Source organism: Anas platyrhynchos, chromosome 3, assembly GCF_047663525.1.
Source record: "Anas platyrhynchos isolate ZD024472 breed Pekin duck chromosome 3, IASCAAS_PekinDuck_T2T, whole genome shotgun sequence".
NCBI classification, from domain to species: Eukaryota; Metazoa; Chordata; class Aves; order Anseriformes; family Anatidae; genus Anas; species Anas platyrhynchos.
In genome coordinates this window covers 72,917,273-72,942,135 of record NC_092589.1, presented here as the reverse complement: position 1 = coordinate 72,942,135, position 24,863 = coordinate 72,917,273, and the positions used below count along the sequence as shown (strand labels likewise).

At 37.2% G+C, this 24,863-nt stretch overlaps 1 protein-coding gene across 6 annotated transcripts in view; it reads right to left on the bottom strand.

Annotated features, from left to right (window-relative positions):
- Positions 1 to 1,905: 1,905 nt before the first annotated feature.
- The window catches only part of WASF1 (WASP family member 1), an 83,675-nt gene continuing 60,717 nt past the window's right edge, over positions 1,906 to 24,863 (bottom strand). For 4 of the 6 annotated variants that reach the window (XM_038176944.2, XM_072036107.1, XM_072036109.1 and 1 more), the window contains 7 exons: positions 17,911 to 18,045; positions 10,397 to 10,550; positions 9,583 to 9,700; positions 8,596 to 8,768; positions 6,414 to 6,593; positions 4,460 to 5,097; positions 1,906 to 2,820 (listed from right to left, as the gene is read on the bottom strand). In XM_038176944.2, the coding sequence (XP_038032872.1) occupies positions 2,663 to 2,820; positions 4,460 to 5,097; positions 6,414 to 6,593; positions 8,596 to 8,768; positions 9,583 to 9,700; positions 10,397 to 10,550; positions 17,911 to 18,045 (1,556 nt within the window). In that variant the 3' untranslated portion in view covers positions 1,906 to 2,662. Of the gene's footprint in view, positions 2,821 to 4,459; positions 5,098 to 6,413; positions 6,594 to 8,595; positions 8,769 to 9,582; positions 9,701 to 10,396; positions 10,551 to 17,910; positions 18,046 to 20,328; positions 20,393 to 24,863 lie in introns of all 6 variants that reach the window. The other 2 variants (XM_038176947.2, XM_072036110.1) reach the window with 2 other exon arrangements.

Sequence of the window (24,863 nt, the reverse complement as noted above, 5' to 3'; positions counted from 1 at the left end):
GTTCCCATTTGCATCCTCACAGCAGCCCGAGGGCTCACGGCCACCAGGCAGAACAAGCAGGGATGTGCTGCAGGGCTGGCAGCCACTTCCAAGCTGCGGTGGTCCCAGTGGGGCAGAGAACACCAGTCACAATGAAACTGGGGCCACAGGTGCCTGTTTGGGTGCTCCAGCCCCACGGCACCTTCAGAAGCCAGCCCAAATTACTCCTCAGGCAGGCACCGGTGTGTGTCAGCATCCACCTGAGCGCTGAGCAGAGTGCTCCTCTGCCACAGGCAGAGGGATGATTTTATTGACTAAAGATCTTTTAAAAAACGCCTCCTGCTTGTTTAGCACCAATTTCATGGGAGATTACATAATCCCTTAATGATACCTCATATTTAAAGGCTGCTGTTCATGCTGTAACGCTAGGAAAGAACCAGAATTACGTCTCTTTGTCATTTTGGCTTCTTCAGTACTTGTTCCTGCCCATTTATCTATTTATTTTCAGTCTGGGAATGATGGCTGCTTCATTGTTACTACTTTACCTTTTGATAAAAACCCTAAATAACCACTTTCGTAACTCCTTAAATCTTCCGTTCTGGTTCTGTTCCCCACTATTTGGCACTTCTTCTTTCAATGCTTTTATTTTGTTCTTTTTTTCCCCATTTTGCAGGAGAGGAAGGTCATTTTTGACAACCGCAGACTACAGTTCAAGAAAGGTGTGAAGTTTAACAAAGGTTTCTCTTCACTTATATTGAACAACATTACCAAGGCATTATTTCCGTGGCAGACTTTCGAGTCTTCGATTTTAACCAACTGCTGTAAACGTACAGAAGTAAACAGCAGAATCCATAAACAATTCAATACAGGAGACTTGATTTAGTAGCTCACAAGACAAAGCAATCAATAATCTATTACGCAGCTAATCACGGGCATAAGCAGCCTCGTGGCCCTCTGAGCAGCGTTCCACCAAACGAGAGGGGCAGAGAGAAACCCCAGTGAGAGGGCTACAAATCACGGGGGCTGCAAAAAGAAACCAGTCTGAGTAGGTCCATACATGCAAATACTCACATTCAACCCTCACCTCGCACTACTAGTGAATCACGCTATTGCTATCTGGAGACTAGTTGCTATGGCAGAGAGCTGTAGAGATGGCAGAAGGCCAAGAATCCCGTCTTTGAGATCTTGACGGAATTTAACTCTTGACTTTTCTCCGACAAGGTTCATTACTTTGTGCGATTCTGTCATATTAAATGAGTGCTTTGTCTGCCCTGGGTACCGGTTTGGAAGTGATACCATTAATCACCAGGACAGCAAAGCCGGTCAATAATAACCACGTCAATAAGGACTTCTTTTTATACCTTCAAGTCCATTACATGATAGCTGCCGTCATGTAAGGCTCCCCCCTGCAATCCCTCTGTGCTTTATGCTACAAATACACCCAGTCAAAAGGTTTTTGACTTTCTGCTCAGATTTGAAGGAGTTATTCCAGAGAACAGAAAGAAACACAAAAGCCTTGTAACTATTCAACATGCAGTACTCTCCTAGGTAGCACCTAAAAATGTCTTTGCAGTGTTATCCATGTTCTTTGCAGTTTTTCACTGACCATGATTTTGACTGCTGCACCTCCCCTTCTCTCAAGATACATTGATGGTAAAGCTTTAAAAAAACACTTCATATAGCTCACATATTCCCACTTTTTTCTTTTCTTTTTAAACTAATGGATCACAGTAAGATTTCATCTTCTTGTAGATATGCATACACTTTTATCATCAGATGATGCATTTTCTTGTTTAACACAGGCCCTTTGATAAAGTATACAGTGCTTACTCTAACTTTGCAGACCACAGATTAAATCTGTGAAATCCAAGTATCCCTCAGTTATAGCAGTGAAAAGCAGGTTTCACTGAAAAAGCAACAACCAGGAACATTTAAAATGAACCATTTATTAAATCAAACTGTTATTTTAACAGTTACATAAGTTACACAGCATGTTTAAGTCAGAAGATTTCACAAAGAAAAAAAAAATTAAACTTTTATTATGCAGGCAAAAATAGTACCACACAATATGTACCTGGGAGGGAAGAAGGGAAAGGGGATCTCTAAACATTCAAATAAGGCCATAATTATTTAAAAACAACAAAAAAACAATAATAAAAACCCCCCAAATCCATTTTCCTTTCAGTGTGTTCAGTGCTGCTAACTATATGTACTTTTAGTGTACAGATGTAATTGAGGCAGTGATATCTTGATAGCTAGGTTTAATGTTTTTAAAACATTCTAGAAGTGGAATAAGGCTCATTAGTACATACAGCTGCCCTCGGAATGTCAATCTCAGTTGCCTTCATTAACTTAAAATTCACAAAGTGCACAGTTAAGATATGCCAAAAAATTGAAACTGCTACTCTAACAACAGCTGCCCATGCTTAATACTTAGTGGTCTATTGGAACGAAGTACGCTCCTTCAAAAAAAAAAAAAATCTGTAATAAAAGCCACTGTAAAACATTTAGTTTCAAAGATGCACTAGGAGTTTTTTTGTAAACTGAAAAGTAGAAAAACATGGATTAATTATGTAAAGAAAAGAATACAAAAAACACTAGAAATGACCATCAAACCTTCAAAGAACAAGCACCACAATGGACATTAGCATTCGATTTTGTAGTGTACAGCAATGTATTATTTTTACTCTAACCAATCCACTTCATCAAATTCTGAGTCATCCTCTGAATCACTGTATTCCACAGCAATGCGACGAGAAAGTATAGTAGCAACATCATTCTCAATACGCTCGTGTTTAGCTTCTTGTTCACGTTGCTCTTCAACTTTGCGCAGCTGAATACCTGAAGAACACCAAAACACACAAGTGTTACCGTCCCTCTTTATCATTAAACAAGGCATTTAGCTCCTGACTCACAAAATGCTTTGCAAGCAAAAGTGAAGGATAAAGACACCGTCCTCCTCAGGTGGAAGTTCTCTGTCATGTTTTCTGAGAGGAGTGTTGAAGTTGCTGTAGCAGACAGGACCATCAGTCTTTCTACTGCTTCTGGTTCCCCATTAAAAATACACCCATGCTTTTTAGCACCATTCCAAGTGATTAAGCTGTTTTACTATTTGCTTTTCCAAACATTTTTATGCTCTCACTTCATGGTTTCAATTAAAAGTTACAGCTATTTGAGTATCCTAACACGATAGGATTTCTTGTAACTCAGTTTTGACCGCGTAATGGCCTATTTTGAGATAAAATATTACTTCAGGGTGAGACACAAAGCAGAAATAACGTACTGATAAAGTGAAAATGCCAATAACTCAGTTAAAGACATGACAGATATTATATATTTGGGGATTTATGTTCACAACACTATAGATTGACACCATCTAAATGTGACCTAAATCCTGTACTTAATACTCCGTGTTGTCAACTGACAGTACATGTACTTTGGTGGACTTCAAGCTATGGTAACTTAAGCCTCTGTTTCTTGTGCAAGACTTCGTCAGAAGCTTTTTCAGGAATCAACTGTGTCAGAAGGCGCCTCTTTTTTATTATTTTTAATTATTTTTAATTATTTTGTGATGTTTTCTACTACCGTTGTATTTAAGTATTGTTGGTTGGAAATGATACTTCTTTATTCAAAAGTTATCAACCCATGTGCATATAGATGCTTTCAAAATTATTCTGAATTAGTGTTATAGCCTACCTACAGGTACTGCAGTACAATACAGATTCTGTACTGTGGTGTAGATGCATGGGAAAAACAGAACAGTGCAGTATGAGAGACGTTTGAGAAAGATTTACCATTCAAAGACACCAAACAGCGCTCACAGTGCAGCAGGGATTTTTCTGGCCATAGGCTGAAATGCACAGCTTGTACAACCAGCTCCTTCCCTAAATGATCAGGAAAACATTGCCCTGCATCTCTGACACTCACTTGTGCTTTGCCAGCAGGGGACTGTGCAACTGCTCCACTACTATGCTGAGACATGTTAAAATTAGATTCTTAACAGCTCAAGTCTTCAGCAACAATTTCTGATTGTCATTTAGATGTCGCTGTAATATGCTGATAATATCAAAATTGAAACGTCCATTATCTGTTCTGCTTTTATCTAGCGGTCTGGGGAAAAACAATGTTTTTGTCTTCTACACGATCTGTCGGCTATCAGAAATAGGTACATTTCCAGGTAAACAGAAATGAAGAGATAATCTTCATGGATCATCTATTAACACATGTACAGCTTTTTAATCTTTAACAGAAAACCAGTTTTGCCATCCAAACTAAAGATCTGATAAGTGCCATCACAAGCTGAAAAAAGCATCTGTCTGCTTGGCAATGTACACACTGCAGGGAACAGAAAACAGAACGAGTTAAGATGTGCTCCTCTAAACTAACTTCCTACAGGTGAAATGTTTCATCTTTCAATGCTAACGCATATTTAGTACACTTCTGAGACCATTCTTCTTGTTGCTTATTAGCCAAAAATTACCTTTTCGTATTGCTTCCAGCAGAACGCTTCTAGCATCACTGATTACAGGAAGAGTTGAAGGGTGGCGTTTGGGTTCAGGAGCAGGAATCACTTGGGCTGGTGGAGATGGAGGCATCAGGGGGGCATGAGGGCCAGGGACAATGGTTGTGGGAGGAGGGTGCAGAACAGGGGGAGGGTGAGAGAGGGCAGCAACCGTGACAGGAGAGGAGGGCCGAATGCCAGGAGGAGGCAAGGGAGGAGGTGGTGGTGGTGGAGGAAGTCCTTGTACTTCACCTTGGGGAGGAACTGGGTGAACTGGTACAGCTTCACACACTTGTGCAGCTCTAGTGACAGGGGGAGAGGGCTGTGCCAGGGGAGGAGCAATGGGCGGTGGAGCGGGATGTAGGACTCCAGGAGCTATCTGGAGAGGAGCTGGTGGAGGTGGCACGGCCGGAGCCTGCAGAGCAGCGGCAGGAGGGGGTGGAGGAGGTGGGACTGGGGGGGGAGGAGTGGAGGTCATCGCAGCTCTTAATGACGAAGTGGACAAAGCAGATGGAAGAGGCGGTGGTGGCGGAGGAGGAGGAGTGGGGCTCACAAACACGGGGGTTCTGCCTGTTGCTGGTGATTGAGGACGGTTTTCTACCAAGCCAGGTGTGGAGCTGAAATGCCAAATAACAGGACAACAGTTATTAGAGCTGGAAAGAAGAGTAAGAGATTCATTTCTGCAACTTAAGAATACTGAACATTAAAGTGTTATATACTATGACAATTTCAAGGTATTCATACTTCACATACATAGAAACCAAACTCAATACAGAGTATGCATTGGTTTTCCAACAGACCTTTGCTCACATCCACCTATTAACTAAGTTTATACAAAACTGCATCTTTATCAGATGTTTCTTGTGCCAAGTATTACTGTCCCCTTCCATCTCTAAATTAATCCAAGTTATTTACCTGAGGTAAGAAAACCAGCAATTTATTAACTGCTTCAACCCACAGACCTTAAACCAAATCAACCAACCAAAACCAAACCAAAAACCTCAAAGCACTACAAGCAGTGAGGAAGAGTTGAAATTGAAATACATATTTAAGATTCGATGACAGGGAGAGTGAGGCTTATATGAAAGGTCATCAACTGTATCTACAGAGAGGTATATTTATATGCTACATACTCATTATTGTGCAATGAATAGGCTAATCAAAGAAAACAAATGGGAACAGTACAACTGCTTCCCTGAAAGACTACTAGAGTATTTCTTTCAGCTGCTGTGGTAAAACTAATCTAAAGAGCTTTGCATTTCTGTGTATATTCTCCTGAACAGTAAAAAGACATTCTTTTCAGGAGATTAACATCTCACTGATCTAACAACTTAACCGTCCTGTATTTCAAGTTGTATGTATCTGACCCTACACTAAGATTTTGAGTATAAAAAACAGGGGAGTGAAATAGTCTAAGTATGTATCCAGTTCCAAATAAATATAGAGAAATAGAAAATGAAAACAACTGAGAAAAAAATGTCATTGTAATTTAGCAAATGTAATGAACGTAATAATGAATATATAATTTCATCAGCTGACCTCACCACATTTCCTTCCTTTCATATATGCTGAAAGACAGCTCAGTAGTACAAACATTAGACTTCCAAATTTTCAAAATTCCAGTGCTAAATCCTAAGATTCCATCATCATTCAGAAAAACGTTTTCCAAAAAGTTTCCCTCAGAACGTGACATAGTCAACACATTGTTGGTTAGGTGGGGCCTGTCTCCAAAATCATACACTATGAGATTTAGATTTTAAGTCCTCTCTCCCAGCTCCTACATGGCCCTGCAGCTGTGGAGATGGAAGGACTATGGACTGACAGAATGTGTGTGCTGCCTGCGCTGCATAGAAGTAACACGAATAACTATTAGTGGGGTACTGGGAAACTAAACCTCCCCAGTAAATTTGCACGTGGCTTGATCACTCCTTACCTAACACAAGGAGGCACGGGTTTCACATCTCCTGCTCCGTGCATGGGAGGCGGTGGTGGTGGTTCATGTGGCCGGACCAAGACGCGCTCCTCGGCTCTGTTCAGAAGTTCAGACATCTGGCTATAGGGTAATGCAGAAAGAGAATACGATCCATCCATGTGGTCCACATATGCTTGAGATCTGTAGGAAAATAGCAAAAAACGGTCCAACATAAGCTTTATTAAATCTAAATATTATTGCCCTCAGCTACTATTTTATACTTCGGTTTTGGTTCTGAGTTCAAAGACCTTCAGCAATGTTGCATATTATACCCTATAGCTTTTTATAGCACATTCCACCTTCCATGACTTTGATTCTAGCAGCTTTAAGTCTAGAACAGATATATCAGACAATTCTGATATCTTAAAGCTGGCTTTTGACAGATATGTCAGACAATTACTAAGTGTGTGATCTTAACTGTTGATGAGTCACATTATTTTGAGTTAAGTAAACATACCGATACAATCAGAAATATGTATGTAACAGACTGCACTATGCAACAGGCATTACACTTGGTAATGGTTTCAACTCCTCAATCCCTACATATGAACAACCACATTCTTTTATAACATTCATGAACCATCCATCAAGTGGTAAAAATTTACAACTGAATAGTTGAACTTGTCAGAGGTTCCATATTCCAACAAATATGGAGAACATGCAACTTCAGACCTAACACTTTGTAGCTACACAACAGATATAAAGAAGATAATCTAAAGGTCTACTATTGGGTAGCAGCAGTAAATACAGCTATATCCAAAGCTTAACATGATTCAACTTACTTGTTAATGACAACTTTTGACACTCCTTAAAGACCTGATCAGTTAGGAAATTTTATTCAACTACTCAATTAAAAATATTAGTATCTGTCCAAATTCTCTATTAAATTTGGATGACATGTTATGAACACTGTTCAACATTTATAGTGGTACTCTATGTTTCCACAGACTGTGACCACTGTCGTATCTAAGCCTATTAAATCCTCAGGGGGCAAAGCTCTTACTCAGTGTTCAAAAGCACTGTGCTGTTCTGTATCTGAACAACATCTTCTGCACAGGTACTGCTCCCAAGCATTATTCATAATTTCATTACTGTTACTGAGATACTGGTCCTGGACATAAAAGGACTCCTGCAACAAGTGTGTCTAATATGGAATCTGGTGTACAACACAAAAAAAAAATGACAGCAGGCAAGTGTTTCTGTCAACTACTTGACACTGCAGTTTACAAAAATAAGATACTACAAAACTGTTCCCAGAAAAACGCTCATTGCCATTACTTGAGTTGTACCTTACTGCCTGGACTGAGACAATTATTACTTTATGAACTCGAAAAGATAAGTTTTCTACAAGCAGGTTTTTCCATTTTTCAGACACAAAACACTGTCACCTACAGCTGTTGCAATCATCCACTGCTACGCTTAAGTTTGTTTGAAAGTCTTATGGAGCTGAATAGAGTATTTCCTTGGCCGGTGAAGGAAATGGGATTTAAAAAATATATTTTTTTGAAGAACAACAAATCAATTTTAACTAAAAAAAAAAAATTGTTAATATTACTTGTTAGACTTCTTTTTTTTTCTCAGATGATGGAATGGACTTGCTTTTGGACAAGCACCATAAGAGGAAACACGGGAGGTGTACCATGTAAAACGCTGCTTTTAGCCACCTGCAAATACGTGCTGTGAAATGAGAGTCCAACAAGTTGGATTTCATAATAGACTGTAACCAGAAACATCAATCAAATCTTGGATTTGCTCATGAGTAAAGATATGCTCAGCAATTGCCTCCAAGTTCCAAGTGGACATTTGTTCACATCACACCCACCATATAGTCTTGGCAGTGTCTGCTATAAGAAAGATCAAGAGACTGGAATAATAGGGATTTTGTAGGTCAAGACCGGAATGTAGGGACTACACTTCCTTCAAGTCACAGACGGATGACTCCAGTAACACGATAATAACAACTCTTTAAAAAATACACCAGCTGAGAATTTTAAAACTGATTTTTGATAGAGCTAAATCAATGATTTTCAGTGCATTTCAAGAACAGCAGTAGCATCTCGTCATCTACCATTCCTCAAAAGCATGTTTGCTATACAGTACAAATATCTATACTTAATATAGGATAGAAGAAATAAAGAGTAACCTTGATTCAAAATGTGAAGCTGGGCCATTAGCAACTTCAATATGCTTATGTAAGAGGTTAGCATCATCTTCCGCAAGCTCCGGACCTTGGGCTAACTTCTGCCACTCTCTCCGTCTGTCATGAGGTGCCCTCGGCACTTTTTCTGGTTCATGAGGACGATCTAGATTTTTCTGCTGTAGGAGAGTTGTGCAAAAAAGAAAATGACAACTAAGACAGTGTTTTTAAATTAGATGCATTTAAACATCAGCCACAAAATAATGAAAAACACTCCCAAATAGAGTGCAAGAAAAAATATAATTTCAGTCTAAACATGATATATAAACCAAAAAGCCTTGTAAGAGGCAGAAGCTTCAATCTAGTATATAATTTGCTCAATAATACACTGAAAAATAATTGCACAAATAGCTTCTTATACTGTCTGAAATGAAATTCCAGATCAGTTATACTTGTTGCCTCTGTGTTGAAATATACAGAATAATGGTGAAAAAGGAAGTAGCATCGCCTTTTCAAGATTATTTGATTTTAAGAAAATATACACCAATTACTCAATTCCCACCAATTTATTCCTAGTTTAGGGTAAACATATTTATAAGGATTTAATTTCTTCCTCCATCTGTGAGGCTGTCAGAAGTCTGTAGTATTAAAAAGTAGTCTAGTGGAATCCCTTATTCTTGCTGTAGTTCTCCTTTTTCTCTTTGTTGAGTCATTGCTAGAAGACTTCCATGTTCTGACCAACATGCTGTTAGTTACATTAGGACAGCATAAAAGCTCTAGGCCCTTCCATATTTTTTTATTATTTAATATTTGTTAAACTTGATGGCAGCGAATGGATACAAGTAATTTTAGTTGAATGACAAGAACCATAACTGTCTCTGTAAAGCTTGAGTTGCTATTCATAGCATAACCAAAAACGTACCATATGTGCAAGTAAACCCTTTACAGGAAAAAACACAACAACCAGGAGCTATACAAAAATAACATATATACCTTCTGCTTCCTCTTTTCCTTTCTTTTGTCCTCAGTGTCCTGTATCATTTTTTCCTTCCACAGGTCAAAGAAGTATGAAGGATTGGTATAAAACTTCAAACCCTCTTTTCCGTCATCCCTGTAATACAGTCACCCAAACAGGACATGCTGTTTGCTTGACACACACGAATGCAAACATTAAAGCAAAATAAAGGCATATTATGGAATATCTAGTATCCCAGGCCCTGACATGTTTTGCTGATGATAAACATTAAAAAAGATGAACACCGAACTCCTATGCCATCAGTCTTTACCATCTTTGTGTTTAAGGTCCCAATTTTAGACAAGTAACTAACACAAATTTTAGTTAAAAAAAGTATTCTCAATAAGTGAACTCCTAGTTCAATGACTTAAATCTTGCTCTACAAATTTTAAGTAAATTTGAGTGGTAGTGTTGTAACTGCTGATTTAAATTGGCTTTGGATCAGCAGACAACATTCACCTCCATTAAAAACCTTTCCTTCTACATATTTAACCACTTGTTTTCTTCACTTCTCATTCATCATCATTTACACGGTTTAATATATACAAATCAAAAAGGCTTTTTAATACCATTGTTAGATCAGGGTAAAATCTGGGTAGACTTGAGTAAGGTTTTAATATTTACAGTGTCTTCTGCTGCCTGTATTCTTCAAGCAGCTTCACAGTTTTCTAGTGTGGCTCCTCAGCCATTCAAGTGCTTCTCAACATGATCACAGTGACTGAATATAGCATCTTTATTACAAAAAAATCAGCTAGAAATTGGCTTTGATTTTTTTTTTTTTTTTACACTAACCTGTAAGGGGTGAGAATGTTAAGTGGAGGAGGCTGCTCACAAATGTCATACGTTTCTTGCAAAGGAATAGGCAGAGTTTTGCGGTCAAACAGCTGCTGATCTTGAATTGTGGAACTGCGGAAAGCTTTCCTCATTGTAATGTCCTGCAATGACACTGGAAGGGGATATTGCCATTTTTAAAAAATGCCATCAAAGATACTTTATTTAGTTTAATCTGGAATTGCTTAATGACAGAATATAAATATTAAGCATTACAACTATTATGTGCAGCACAAACGCACGGTTCAGCAAATATAAATTCATCTAGCACTACTGCCATGGCAAGATACTGTCAGATTATGTCAAAAACATGCTTGTAATGTTCTAGTTCATTACCCTTTATTTAGCTTCCTAGAAAACTTTTGCTCACCTGGACGGATTATCAGAACTCTCTCTCTCCAAAGTAATTCAACAAATTGCTTAACATAGCTATAAAATACAATTCTCTAGCTCAGAAATACCCGATAGCATCTACCAACTCCATTTCATAATCCTTTTAGCACTAAAACATCCCTCTCTATTTTGAGGTGATTTTACCCTTGTCTGTCATTAACATTTCTGTTCCTTGCATGTAGGCAGCAGCCTGTCCAAAGGCCCACCAAGATGCCACACCAGCAAATCACTTAAACTTCTACAGATATCAGTGAGTTCCAATGGGAGGTGACACTTTGTTCCAACACATGAAAGTAGTCAAATGCTGTTTTTTTAATCAGACTGTTTAATTGAGGTGAGACCACTCTGTTTAATTCAGGTGAGACACCTTGAGTTTTTAAGTACACTAAATGAGGAATAATCAATGACCATTATGTAAGATTCAAAGGAAAAATAAAACTAGATGAATTCAATAGATTAAACAGGGACTTGAAACATATTGACTTTCCGTTGCTAAAGCCTGCCTATATTTTTCTATCTCGCAATCATTGAAATTTAGAAAAAGATCAATGGAAAAGTGACTACTTGATGAAACCTACACCTTCAATCCTGGAACAGTGTACCTGTTCAGTCTCATGTTACTATTTCTCCCTGATGGTCATTTACTACTTCTGTGAAGCCCAGGTGTGTCTCACGATTTTCTTTGTAGCCTCTGTTAAATAAACTAAATAAATCAGCATCCTTTTTCACTGGCTCAGATATTTTAAAAATTAAAATAAAATGACAAACCACTGATACTGAAAACAGGCAGTTTTATAACATGATACAAAGAAACCATTTTCATTACATTCATTTCATTTATTAAGAAATATATATATGTGTGTGTGTGTGTGTATAAAATAAACACATTTTTATATTGTTGACAGTAGTGCCTGTTTACTCAAGATGAGAGGATGCCTCTCCCATTTCACTTCTTTAGAGAAAAATCACTAGGGTCTTTTGCAACTATTTTTTTTAAGACTGCATTGGCTTAAGCTGAAAGCTGTGTTTACTCTGCTTCCTAGAACACGTACAAGTGTCTGTGCATAAACACATAGGCAGAGCTGGATTTCTTTTGTATAATCACAAAGGGGCAGAAGGCAGGTTTTTTTTTCCAGAGGGTTTGCAATTCATGGAATGTTCTCTCTTCTTACCTAAATGTATTGGCAGCGTCCTTTGTGAGGCTAAAGATAGGATTTATGCAATTTTCAGTTTGGCTTTTGAAGTTTATTGTACTTGGCAAGGTTGTGTGTGCTGGAGAAGTTTTCTCCTCTTTAACCTTAGATTATATATCATTACAGTATCTTTTATCCTTTTAATGCCTTTAATTAGCTGCTCAGAAGCCTTTCTAAGCGTGTGAAAGAATTGTTATAATGTACAAATACCAGCTAGGACTCTCAGTTTCTACAGGTATTTTTGCACTCATAAATAACCATACATATTTTGTACCTGTCATGAAGTACATGTTTTTTTGCTGGCAGAAGTTCACAATTGAAATAAAAGAACTAGGGTTTGCCTAATCTAAAAACACATTTTTTTATTATTATTATTTTTTTTAGAATCTTTTACGTTTTAGCTGTTTTTCAGGTTGCTAGTTTTGCAAATCACACCAAACATACTTGTTCAGAGTTGCCTGGCAATCTTGCAAGTCTTTAACTGCCTGTTATTTATTGGAAACTATGCAAGTAAAAAAAAAAGAAAAAAAAAGCAAGTTAGCATACTTGCATACTTCACTTTGAACCTGTCAACATTCTGAAAGCAATTAAATAAATTTATTGTACTAAATATGAAGCCAGTTCTTTGTTTTAATATTAAAATATTCACAGGGTATGTGACACCATATTACTGAGACATACATTATTCTATAAACTCTTTATTTGCATTCCATGCTTGATCTCTAGTGAACAAATACAGCTGGGCTTGCTCATAATCTCCATTTTCTTATTTTAATTTCCACTTTTTAAAAACATGTACAAGGGAACATCACACCTGAGGATAATCAATCAACAGCCAGCAAGTGTAGATTACTTCCTCTCTACTAGGCTAAAGAGCAAAGATCTTCAGAGAAAACACACACTGCTGAATTCCAAACAGCCAAAAGCATTTCCTGCATTGATATTCAATGAAAGGTATTCAAAGTAAAGCATGCCATTATTCAAAAAGACTGACTAAATTATGATATTATGAGGGAAATGAAAGGGCACGGAACACAAAATGCTGAGACTTATGACAAAATACTGATATAGCTAGCCTACAGAAAGGGACTGGATAAATGGCATGTTGCAAACACAGGATATAACCCTGGGCACCGTATATAACCACAGTTGGCTCACAAAGCCTCTTGTTTAGCTTGCCAGCTGGCTAGGAAACAGCAGCACCGTGTGTGTGGCTTCCCCCCTCCAGGGTGGGAAAAACGTGAGAACCTGGCTGGTCATCTGGCCACTTAGCTTTGGCTGAGTGACAAATTAGCACAGCGAGAGAGCAAATGAGCTATATGTATGAATTCAGGTGTGGGGAGATGGGGGACACTGAAGGAGGAGTTGGAAATGCTTCAGGGATTTAACTTGATGCTGATAAATTTGAGCCTCCAGTTGCCTAACTCCTAATCAGCACCAGAGTCTCTGTATAGCCCAAAATCTTACATTTTGTATGGCTAAATTTCTCCAAAAGTCCATCTGTTACGCCACTTGTGTTTACTGCTAGGTACAAAAAATGGGTTCTGTATTTCCTTAAAAGTTGAGGTGCTCACAATTTAGTTAAACACCTGCTCAAGAATTTGAATAAATGCCAGTTTATCTTTACTTTATCTGTTCTTGGGACAGCATGAAAAGACCTATTATACCAGCCAGTCTAACTGTCTATAACCACAGTATTTTCCATGTAATTAAGAATTATTTATCTCAAAAAGCTAAACCACCAAGATTTTGTACACCTGGTTTTGAAAAAGATCTAAGTCCATTTTTATTTGTAAACAAAAGCAAATTGGGGGAAAAAAAGGTATTTAAATTGCACTTGAATAATATACAATAAAAAGCTTTCTTCTGGGCTGAACTGCAATGAAATATGAACATGTACTACTGATGTGGCTTTTAATAATGTTTTACCTCCTATTAAGCCTCTCTTTACATTTCTCTCCTCTTAGTATCATTAAAATCCCCAGTTTGTAGTAGAAGTTAGGTATAGAGCACATCAGCATACTGACAGAAAGTAGCTACTTTTACATTTCAAATATATCGAATATTACATTTTATCTCACCATAAGGAAAAAAAATGCTAAAGACACCAGATGCTTTATTAATTTAAACTCACTTCAACATACAAAATAATATATGTTCCTTTTAGAGCTCTCTCTATACTTTTTGCAGAATTTCATCCTGAAAACTTTAGGCCCACGACCTTTTGAATGTCACAGCTACATCTCCTTGCAGAATTGAACAACTGTGAGAAATTATATACAAATGAATGGATTCAGTTGCCTACAATTCCCTTCCTCTGTTCAAAATTTTACCGAGTGATTTGAAAAGTGCATGGAAGAAAGAATGACAATATGAACATCTAATGGACAACATGGTCTTAAGAATCCAATTAAAAGTAATAAATGGGGGAAGGAGTTTTTGTGTTTTTCTTGTTTGTTTGTGTGATTCAGTTCCTGAAGACAGTGCACTCCTGAAGTCTGATTTCCACTTCATATATATATAATCTAATGATTATAGGTTTCACCAAAGCCTAGAGCCTCACACCTACCAGGTTTCTCACCCATCAGAATACTTCTGACTAGTCACTGCAGGTCTAATACTTGCTAAGCTGAGAGATTGCTTCTCCAGGGTAGAAACTACTTTCCTATGGGTTTGTCCCCAAGACAAGCAATTCAAATGTTCTATCATACTCTTAAAAACAACAGCAGCTCAAGCACTTTTTGGATAGGGGATTTATGTAGCTTAACTACTACAGGTAAACAAAGAGGAGACACAAATGCTAGAGCAATCGTTTTAGGAGGACTGAGAAGTTGCTTTAAATGCAGCACGTGGCACTAGGAAGCCCAGGGCAGCACGTGAGGGAACTGAATCACCCAGCTGCATCAAGCAGAGAATCTGCTGGTGGGTCTCAACAAAGCCGCCACATTATTCAACAAATGACATTTTGTCCACATCCCTCTTTGTATACAAAGACCAAATTATGCAATATCATGGCTTTGACACTGCTCTATTGAGCCTTGGACACACGAATTTAGAACTGATTTACTTACTAAATAACCCCCAAATTGAATCGAGGGCTAAGAAAACCGGAAGAAAAAGCAGAGAAGCAAAAGAAAGCAGCTGGAGCTCAGCCATCTGCAAGGGTCTTTGGGAGGGACACGCGCTCAAATCCAACGTTCATTTGCATGGAGAAGTGCCAAGAAAAGAGTCCTACTACACAGCTTAATTGAACAGTCTTTTTCTTTAGTTGACTTTGGTGGTAAACTTGATTATGAATTAATTGACTACGGTGTTATTCTCCATGTTAATATGTTATATGTTCTGTGACGGAAGGATTGTATGCCAGGAGTCAAGTTCTTCAGTACACAATCTTAACCTTGGTTTCAATTGGTTTTATATTCTTTCAGATATTGTAATAATCCCCAAAACACACACAAACTATTCAAAAATTCTAGAGCTTTTCTCTACTTTGACTCTACCAGGAACACTTTGTCAAGTATCTGTACCTTGCTCAGTGAATCTGACTTGTGCTGGTTTTGCTCGTGCTGCTTAGCTTTAAATGAATCTTAATTTTTTTCCTCTTGTGTAATAGCATTGGGCCCAAAGGAACACATTACATCTTCTATTACTGCCTGCTGGCAAAGAGCTATCAAATGAGACTCATTTTGCAAGCATAGCCCATTTTACACATGCTGTTAGCTGAATAGAAGTACTGAAATTTGCTTAATCCTTCCAGATTGGGTTAGGAAAAGTAAGAAAGGTAAATCTAAATGTCTTCCACAAACCTTCACGCATTACCAGTCTCCAGATATTTTAGCTCTGACCAAGACTAAAGCAAGATCATTTGTGATAAACTACTAAATTTCAAACACCAAAGAGGATACTGAAGGTGAAAAGGTTTCCTGATCCCCGATTTTTACAGAAATAGAATGTCAGGTTTCCTCTCATCTCTTTTGCTCTCATCTGGTGACTCATTCTGGACAGACTTTTGTGAATAAGGAACGCTGGGGATGGCTCAAGGACTGGCTCAAGGACTGGATATTCTTAGTTAATAAAAGCAGTCATTTAACAGCTCCTGACGCATGTGTTCCTCTGAAGTACTAGCAGTCATCTTTTCACAGAATCACAGAATCTATGATTCTATCTCTTTTATGGAATGAGAGACAAATCCAGGGTGTCAGATCCACGTCACAATTAGCCACCCTGGACTCCATCAAGTAGACCTCTTTGTAGCCTTGTTTCTTTTAATTGTAATGCATCCGTCTCTTTTCTTACATATGCAGATTAGCAAATAGATATGCAATTCTGTGACAAGTTATTGATCTGGTGCATTTGGTACTACAGACTATTTAAAAATATTTCTGGCAATTCTCTAACACCAAATAGGTATGAGCATGTAGTTCTGAAACCTACAACCACACTTGTCAAAGGCCACTTATGCTGTAAAGTACAAACTTCCATCTCACTATCCTGTAACATCCTTAAGACATATTAACCATATCATGGTCTCTCTGTTTTCCTGGAATGTGAGTGGTTGCCATGCCAGATATATCACCATAAATCCCACTCCGATCTAAAAGAGTAACTAAGTTCTCAAGGGTAAACGTGGAAATGACATTAACACTCTGGAGTATTGCAGCTGTTACAAGATTAGAATTGCTGACAATTTGTTACTGTACACTAAGAGATTTGTGTCATTATCCGATCACAGTAAACATGGTATTTTATTGGAAAAAGAGGTGTATGCATATGATTTATGCTCAGTTGTCAAGAGACTTGGAAAATCCCATTAATGTAAGAATTCCCCTAGGCGAGTCATGGTTTTCTGGAAAATCTGCCACAAGCTGTGAACAGCTGTCTTTCAAAACCTGCTCTGAAATAAATCTCACACGAAGTACAGAGTCTGAACTTCCTTAGCTTGATTTTGCTAATAGTGAAATTTCAACATAGGTAACAAAACAGCCTGAGAACATGCTCCTGGCTTGATGCTTTGTTGTTCCTCTATGACATGCCACCATCATACCTAGACATTTAGAACTGAAACAGCTTTCTGTATTTTAAAATTGGATCCCACAAGCAGTCTGAAGTTGTTTTTCATGATAGGACGTTGTTCAACTTTCCAGGTCTTAGCCATATATCTAGAACACCCTAAAACTGGGGTTACAGGACCTTTTATAGTTCCATCTGTAACCAGCAGATATCCAAGGAAGGTAAAAAGTGTCCTGATATTTGCACATTACCTGGTCATTGTTCTTATAGTAATCACAAAGTCCATACATCATTTCAATCCCATAAAAATTCTATTTTATAAGCACTAGCCATATCCTATTGACTGTTAGAAGTACTTGTTTTCTCAATCCAACCATCTTTATATTACTGAAAGCTATTTAGGAAGAATCCAAGGGAGTATATAGCATCGTAAATGAAGCTATACAAGTTCATACAAAATATAAGATGGTATCACGTTAAGTGCAAAAACCCTATCTGGACAAATGGTTACATCCAAGGGCAATGAGTAAGAAAGTCACTAAGGAAAAGAATAAAGATGTATTCCCATGAATTCCCATAATATTGCAAATTATTAATATTACTAACACTAATACTACCGAAGCGACACATACTCCTATAGCAATTTTTATGTAAAGTTGTGGGTAACAGTAGTGTTCAGTAACCATGAAAATTTTGAGCTCAGAAAGCTGCTCAAGGCTATAAAAACAGCCAGCAGCAGAAACAGAAATGAACCTCACTTTCATAATGCTCTACTCTGTGTTCACATAAATATAATTTAAGCTATTCTTATTTCTATTTCATGTATCAGTGATTTTAGGGGGATGAAATAAGAAATCTTCAATGCAGACATTAACTTACGTTCTTCTTCCTTTGGATCAAGTTGCGTAACACTGACAGATAGGCGATCCACACGCTCTTGTAGGGAGTTGACTCTAAATGAGAAACTGTGTGCTTCATTGAAAAGTTCACCGAATATATCTTCAGCATATTTACCTAAAATAGGGGGGAAAATACCACAGGATGAGTTTGCTTTTAGAAAGATTTCTGATAATTATTCTCCTTAAATAAGTAAAGCTAAGGTGCGTGAGTATCAGTAGTAACAATCCGTACTTACTAAGGTATTTAATGATGCTTCAGAAGAATAAACAGAAGTTAAATATTTAATTTAGAATGTATTTATCATATATGACATTTTATACTTCACAGAACAGACAGACAGTTGGGCAAAACTGACTCAACTATGCTGATACCCAAAGAACTAGACTATCAATTTCTTGGATATTTATTAAAGGACAACCTATAGCATCTGTATGAAGATTAACTGATCTTTCCAAGTGAAATTTATCTCAACATTTCTCAAAATGGCATACAGCTTTCACTCCTACAGTTCAAAACACCTTTCAGAAATGAAAGAGCAGGTGTCTACATCTAGGTTAATTAGAGCCAGCCTATTCAAAAATACACATTAAAAGAATGACTTTGACTTTGAAGGGTTAAAATTCTAGTAACTGACTAATTTATACTGAAGAAAAATAGTCTTCCTTGTTCACTTTGACGGACATCACAAATTTAGCCCAACAGACCAGGAGATTCAGGTATCGTGAGAAAAGGCTCAGTAACAATTTTTCTTCTACAGATGGAATGCTCTACGGAGTGCTTCTAATGCACCCTGACCTCAGCTTGAGTAGTCTGACAAAGCCACTGAAAAATGCACCAGGCTGTCTGTCAAAATCTGCATCCACATCATTGAAACAACATGTGATAGCTTTCAAAATGTTCTATCATGCTGTACATATGTAATTCGTGTGCTGTTAGTGCACCTGTGTTGGTTTTGGAAGTATAAACCTCACAAATTTCTAACTACCCAGTTTGCACACAAGTTCTCACAAGTACAGCAGGAAAAGTTATTTACAAAATCTCTTCCTTCATTGCACAATAACTCTGGAAGTATACATAAAAATGAAGACACTTAAAGACATCAAAAGGACAAAAACTAAATCCTTACAGGTAGTGTGGAAACTATTTAAGGATACCATGTGATGGGTACAAGGCCAGTATGCAACCATTTATTAAGACTGAGGTAATGGCAATAAAAAACAGCACAAATAAACACAACAGAATATAAAGGGAGAAATTAGGAGACATGTACAAATGAAGAAAATAGAAAACATTGCAAATTGTGGCATATTAAATGAAACAACAAAAATAAAACTAGCCTGAGGAACAACTAGCAAACTACTAATAAATATTCCTTCAAACACACGAGGAACAAGAAAGCCCGCAAAGGATGCAAAGGAGTCTGTAGAGCCAACTGATAATGAAGGTATAAGAGGAGCACTCAGAGAAGACAAGATCGCTGGAGACGAGCTAACTTCACACCTTCCACTGGTGTGGAAAGGAACTGGAGAGATCCTCACGCCAGAACTCTTCTTTGTGGGAGACTTGTCAAAGAAAATGAAGTGACTATATAAAAAGTACAGAAAATAAATTGTCAAAACGAACAGTAACAATTTGTAAATCTCCTTAATACACAATGGAAGGTGGCAAGCACAGCATTAAGTTTCAATAATTTTTTCATGGAATATCTTGAGAGCTTCAGGCCGGTAAACCTGATATCTGAACGAATTAGTATAAATCATTATGAAGAACTGAATTAGCAGCCACCTGGATGAACTGAGAAGAGTCAGTGCAGCTTTTGTAAAGGTAAACCTCTGCAGGTTTACAAGCACACAGATGGAGTGCAATGATCTAGTTAGATTTCCAAGAGTTTGGAAAGCCCCTAGTCAAAGCTTTTTAGGACAGCTTAACATCCAGGGCATAAAAAGTAAGAGACGTGGCACAGATAATAATTCCTCAAAAGGTAAAACAGAGGATAGGAGTAAATAACTGGTCTTCACAGTCGAGAAAGGGAAGGCATCATAGCTCTCTGTACTGGGATCTATGCTATCATAGATAATTGTAGGTGACCTAAAAAAAAGAGAGATTAAATTTGGCCAGTGATTCTAAGGCATGGAAAAGAAACGGAGCATTAGCAAGCACATAGAAATCCAGCTGGTTGAAGAGGCTTCCAAACTGGAAGCAGTTGAAGGCTGAGAGATTAGTAGGAGGAAAGCATCATACATGCTTATCTTGCTCTTATTCTTCTTGAGGCATCTGTTACTAGCCACAGTGAGAAGCAGATGAAAGGTACAGCCGGTCTTAGAACCGTACATCTGAGGACTAGGCCACAGTAAAAGAGATGGAAAGTTAATAAAGTCTATTTAGCTGGCAACTCACCTAACACAAGACTTTCTAATATACATCTTGAAACTCTGAAAAGTTTATGTTCTTTAACCTGTATCTGAAGCAAGAGAAATTACTTAAAAATGAGATCCACTAAGAGCAAGATTACTAAATTTTTAATATACATTTACTATAAACAGATTTAATCTAGTTCTGATAACATATTCAGATATATTCTAATTATTCAATTTAATTAGACAACTCATGTAATATTCAGAGACATACAAATTAAAATCAAGCATAAACTTTCACGTATAGATGTATTTGAAGGCTAGTTTGTTTTATCTATATCATTTAATCAGGCTTACAATTCATCTACCCCATTAATGAGCTCCAATTGCAAATAATCTGTCTCAAGATCTTTTTGTTATTTTGCATACAGCCACAAACACACTGCACAGAATAATTTGCCTGTGCTTATGAACATTAATCCTCAAATGGGAAATACATTAAAACAACCTGTCGTGTTTGAAGTGGTAGGCAACCATAATGTTGTCTCTACCTACATGCCTGTTGGCAGTCTTCTTTGTTTTTCGCTTGAAGCATATTGAACTAAATGAGTTTTCAAGCCAAACAAAATGTTTGCTTTTAGTGAAATGTATAACTTCCATTCAAATGAATACTATGCATGAATGTATGTATACGAGACTTTAAAATCCAGTATTTGCTTATTTTGACGTCTTTGTGTGTATTCCATACAAATGTATCTTCAATTTTGAATAGTTTACAAAAATATATGACAGGTGATAACAGTGAACAACACAAGATGTCACAAAAACTCACATAACTTACAACAAAAACTTACAAGAAAAAAAAATACACCATTCCCAACTTATAGGCAGGATGCTCAGTATTTAATAAACACAGTTGTTCTCATTCCAATTAATGTATAAGTAAATAGGTTAGAATGGTAAGAATCAAGATTAATGTCATTATGTAAAGTGAGTATTACTGAAGTTTTATTAGCAGTGCAGATCACTTACATCATTATGAGACTGTTTGATCAAAAACTCTACTTGTGTTCCACGCAGTACAATGAGGAGAATGACAGATGACTACAACAATTAGAATAATAATGCCTTAGGATTTTGGTCATAGCTGGAAACATAATACCAGATTAAAAAAGATCAGTGATTTGTTTACTTGTTAATTTATTTTGCAGATTTATTGGCATTTATTTCAACATCTGTGAAAACCTTATTGCGTTTGCAAAACTTGCTTAATTAACCAGACATATACCTAAATTTGCCATTTTCAGAAGGCAAGCCACATTCCCTCAAATATTAACAGTTGTCCTGCTCTGTCCATCATTCTGTCTTTTATTAGCAGATCACAGAGTTCTTTTCACTTAAATAAGAGGACACACAAGTATTTAATTTAAATTCAGGAATGCATTTATCAGCTCATTCTTTTTGCAGCTTCTCGTCTCAAAGGGCTCTCTATTCATGATAACTTTCAGTGAGAAAGTGACACCAGGATGCAGCTCCCTCTGGTGTCAACGTCCTTTCCTGTGACAGCCAAATAAAATGTCCTGGAAGTGACAAATAGTCCTGCCCCCAAGAATGTATGCATGTATGCCTTTTTTGGACAATTCTTCTCCTGACATTTAAAACACCTACAAGCTGAAAATGCCAGTTGCTATTAGGTGAAAATGGAATAAAAATAATACTGCTTACTGCCTTCCTCTTCTTTTTTTTTTTTTTTTAAACTAGACACACCAAAACATGTATCATCTATTCCTGTTCATCACCATGACAATTTAGCATACAATGGCTTACAAAATCTGAAAAAGCTATGGATCAGTTTTACAGTTTTCAATCTTTCACTGTTTTTCCCTCTTCATTTATTTTTTATCACCTAGTTTTTCCCTAAAATTTATTAAACATTTGTCCAACACTGACTTCTGTGCACAAACTAATGATCTCTAACGATCCAATGCAGTAATAGGCAGGGATACTACAATATAAGAAACACCATTTTTGACTTGTTCTCAGGACATATCAGATGAATTGAAATCAACTACAATCCCTACGCAGTGTTTTGAACCCTATTTGAAACTAACTGAAGTGTGGCAAAAGAGTCCCTTTATTACTCCCTCTCAAAACTCCAGTCCTTAAATTCACCTCAATTACTGCATTCTCTATGCCGTATTCATTAGCAAAACTTAAGGAATGGGTGTTTAAATAAATCATTTTACAACACCAGATCAGTTACCATCAGATGAAGTTACAGGCTCTCAGACAAGGAGTGGGACCTGAATCCTGATGGAAGAAGCTTTTTATTTTCTTTAAAAATGCAAAAGGACAGTAAAGAGTTGCAAGCCCTTTGAATGCACCTAAGGCTGAAACAGCATCCCTCAGCTCTGTTATGGTATCAGCAGTCTCTAGGAACCATGATCTAAATTTTAAGAATTTATCTGAATAAACAAACTGATGACTTGAAGTACTCAAAGCCATAAGACACCACCAATTTGACAATTCAAGAAGATGACCAGTAAATCTCAGGCCAACGTGAGATGTATCGAGTGGGACAAACAAAACCAAGACAATTGTTAAGTGTTGCCAAAGATATTACTAAATTAATTTAGTCTTAACTTCTCCATCAAACTTCTGAAGTTCAGCATAGGGACAGAACATTAACATGTACACAAGCAAAATCTAATCCACCTATCATTAAAAGGTATTGATACATGTTTATAAAATGCACGCATAATGTATAAAATATTTAATATGCATTTAATAATGTTTTGACATATTTAACAATGTATAATGTATTTACCATAATAAATGCTAAATATGTTAATATATTAAAATATAAAACCCTCAAAATATCATTACAGTTCAAAAATATAGGTTTGGTAATTTGACTTTTGAAACAGCTGTAGAAATGTTTAAAATATCAAAGAATAAGCTAAGTGTTGGGTCTGTTACCCACTTTTATGCTATCATTCCTTGATTTCTATTACTTCAATTCCAGTCTCATACGAAATGATATTTTTGTTCAGTACATTTTGTAAAAAGAAAAGCATAGAACAAAGGCAACAGTAAAACCCACCCCAGGTCCTACTTCATTCTTTTCCCAATATTCTATACTATGCAAAATTACACTACTAGCTACAAAATAGTTTCTTGCTGTATCATATAGTGTATATAGTAGAAAATAATCTTTCAGGATAATTAATTACCACATAAGCCAGCATGAATATATAACCAGGGTCCGTTTATGCAGCAAAACAAGAAAGCTATTCTTTCTATTAATATATTTTTTCATCCTCAGTTAATTTTGACATATAACTTAATATATCCATTGCCCGTTGATTCAGCTTCTCATCTTCACCACATTAATTTCATTTAATTAAATGCTTTAGCAAAAAGGCAAGCTATATCGGAGTTTCACTGAAAACCCTAGGCTTGATTCTCATTGGATTATTTCAACTTCATTATTCAGTGAGGTTGCTGTGTGGCTAGGAGAAGGACTAAAGGTAAGAGACTGAACTGTCTTTCAGGCTTGGAGATAAGATCCTTGGTAGATCCTTGAAACCATTAGTGGCTATGGAAGAGCAAGCTCTAGAAAACCACGTAACTAAATATAGTTTATCTATGCTAATTAGAAACCTATCATTATGAAGGTGTAAGAGCAATCCATAAGGACTGGCAGTGAGGATTGTAACAGTACGGTCATACTTTTGAAGAGACAACCTGGTTCCTTTAGCTGGCAAATATGAACCAGGCATTTATCAGACAACCTGACCAGGATATCAAAAACTCAGGGAAAGGCCAACTCTGGAGCAGGTCTTATGTTTCTTGTTGACATCCAAGCAGAAAAAGGCATCCTTCAAAAACCTTCAGTCACAGAGGTCTGAGATAACATTTCTCCTCTCCCACTGAGGATACCATCAAGTAAACTGGCTGAGCTTATCCACGCAGTGATCAGAAAATCTGGGAAAGAGACTGCTGGGAGTTGAACTTGGTGTTGAAGGCACCACTCTTAATAATCCCTTCACAGGGAAGTCTTACTCTTCCTTCAGTGCTTTATCTAGGCAAGAAATTAATGACTTGTAGGACTTCACAGTACTCTGATTTCTAACACAGCTGTTTTCAATGAGAAATTATTGACCATTTGCTCACTCCCTCATTATCATTTCAAACGGAGATGAATCAGCATCATAATACTGACACAGCTACTACTGGAGAGACACCATCAAGAAATCACACAGAAGTCTTTGAGAGGACGGAGATCTCTGAAAAGCACTGAAAGCCTTCAGTTTTTGAGCTCATCAGTTCCCTTACACCATCTGCATTAGAACATTTTCTCTAGTATTCCCTGGTAATCATAGTAAAACAAAGAAAGAGGGGTGACTAATGAAGAAAATTCACAGAGAATACTGAATATTCTTGCAAGCACAGCGAGAAGGAGGATTTTCACAGCAGGAACCTGCTGTAAGGATTCTGCTGGTTCTGAAATACTGACTGAAGTCCTAGCTGCAGGTCTGCAGAGACCTACTCCTCATCATGCAACATGTGGGGGCC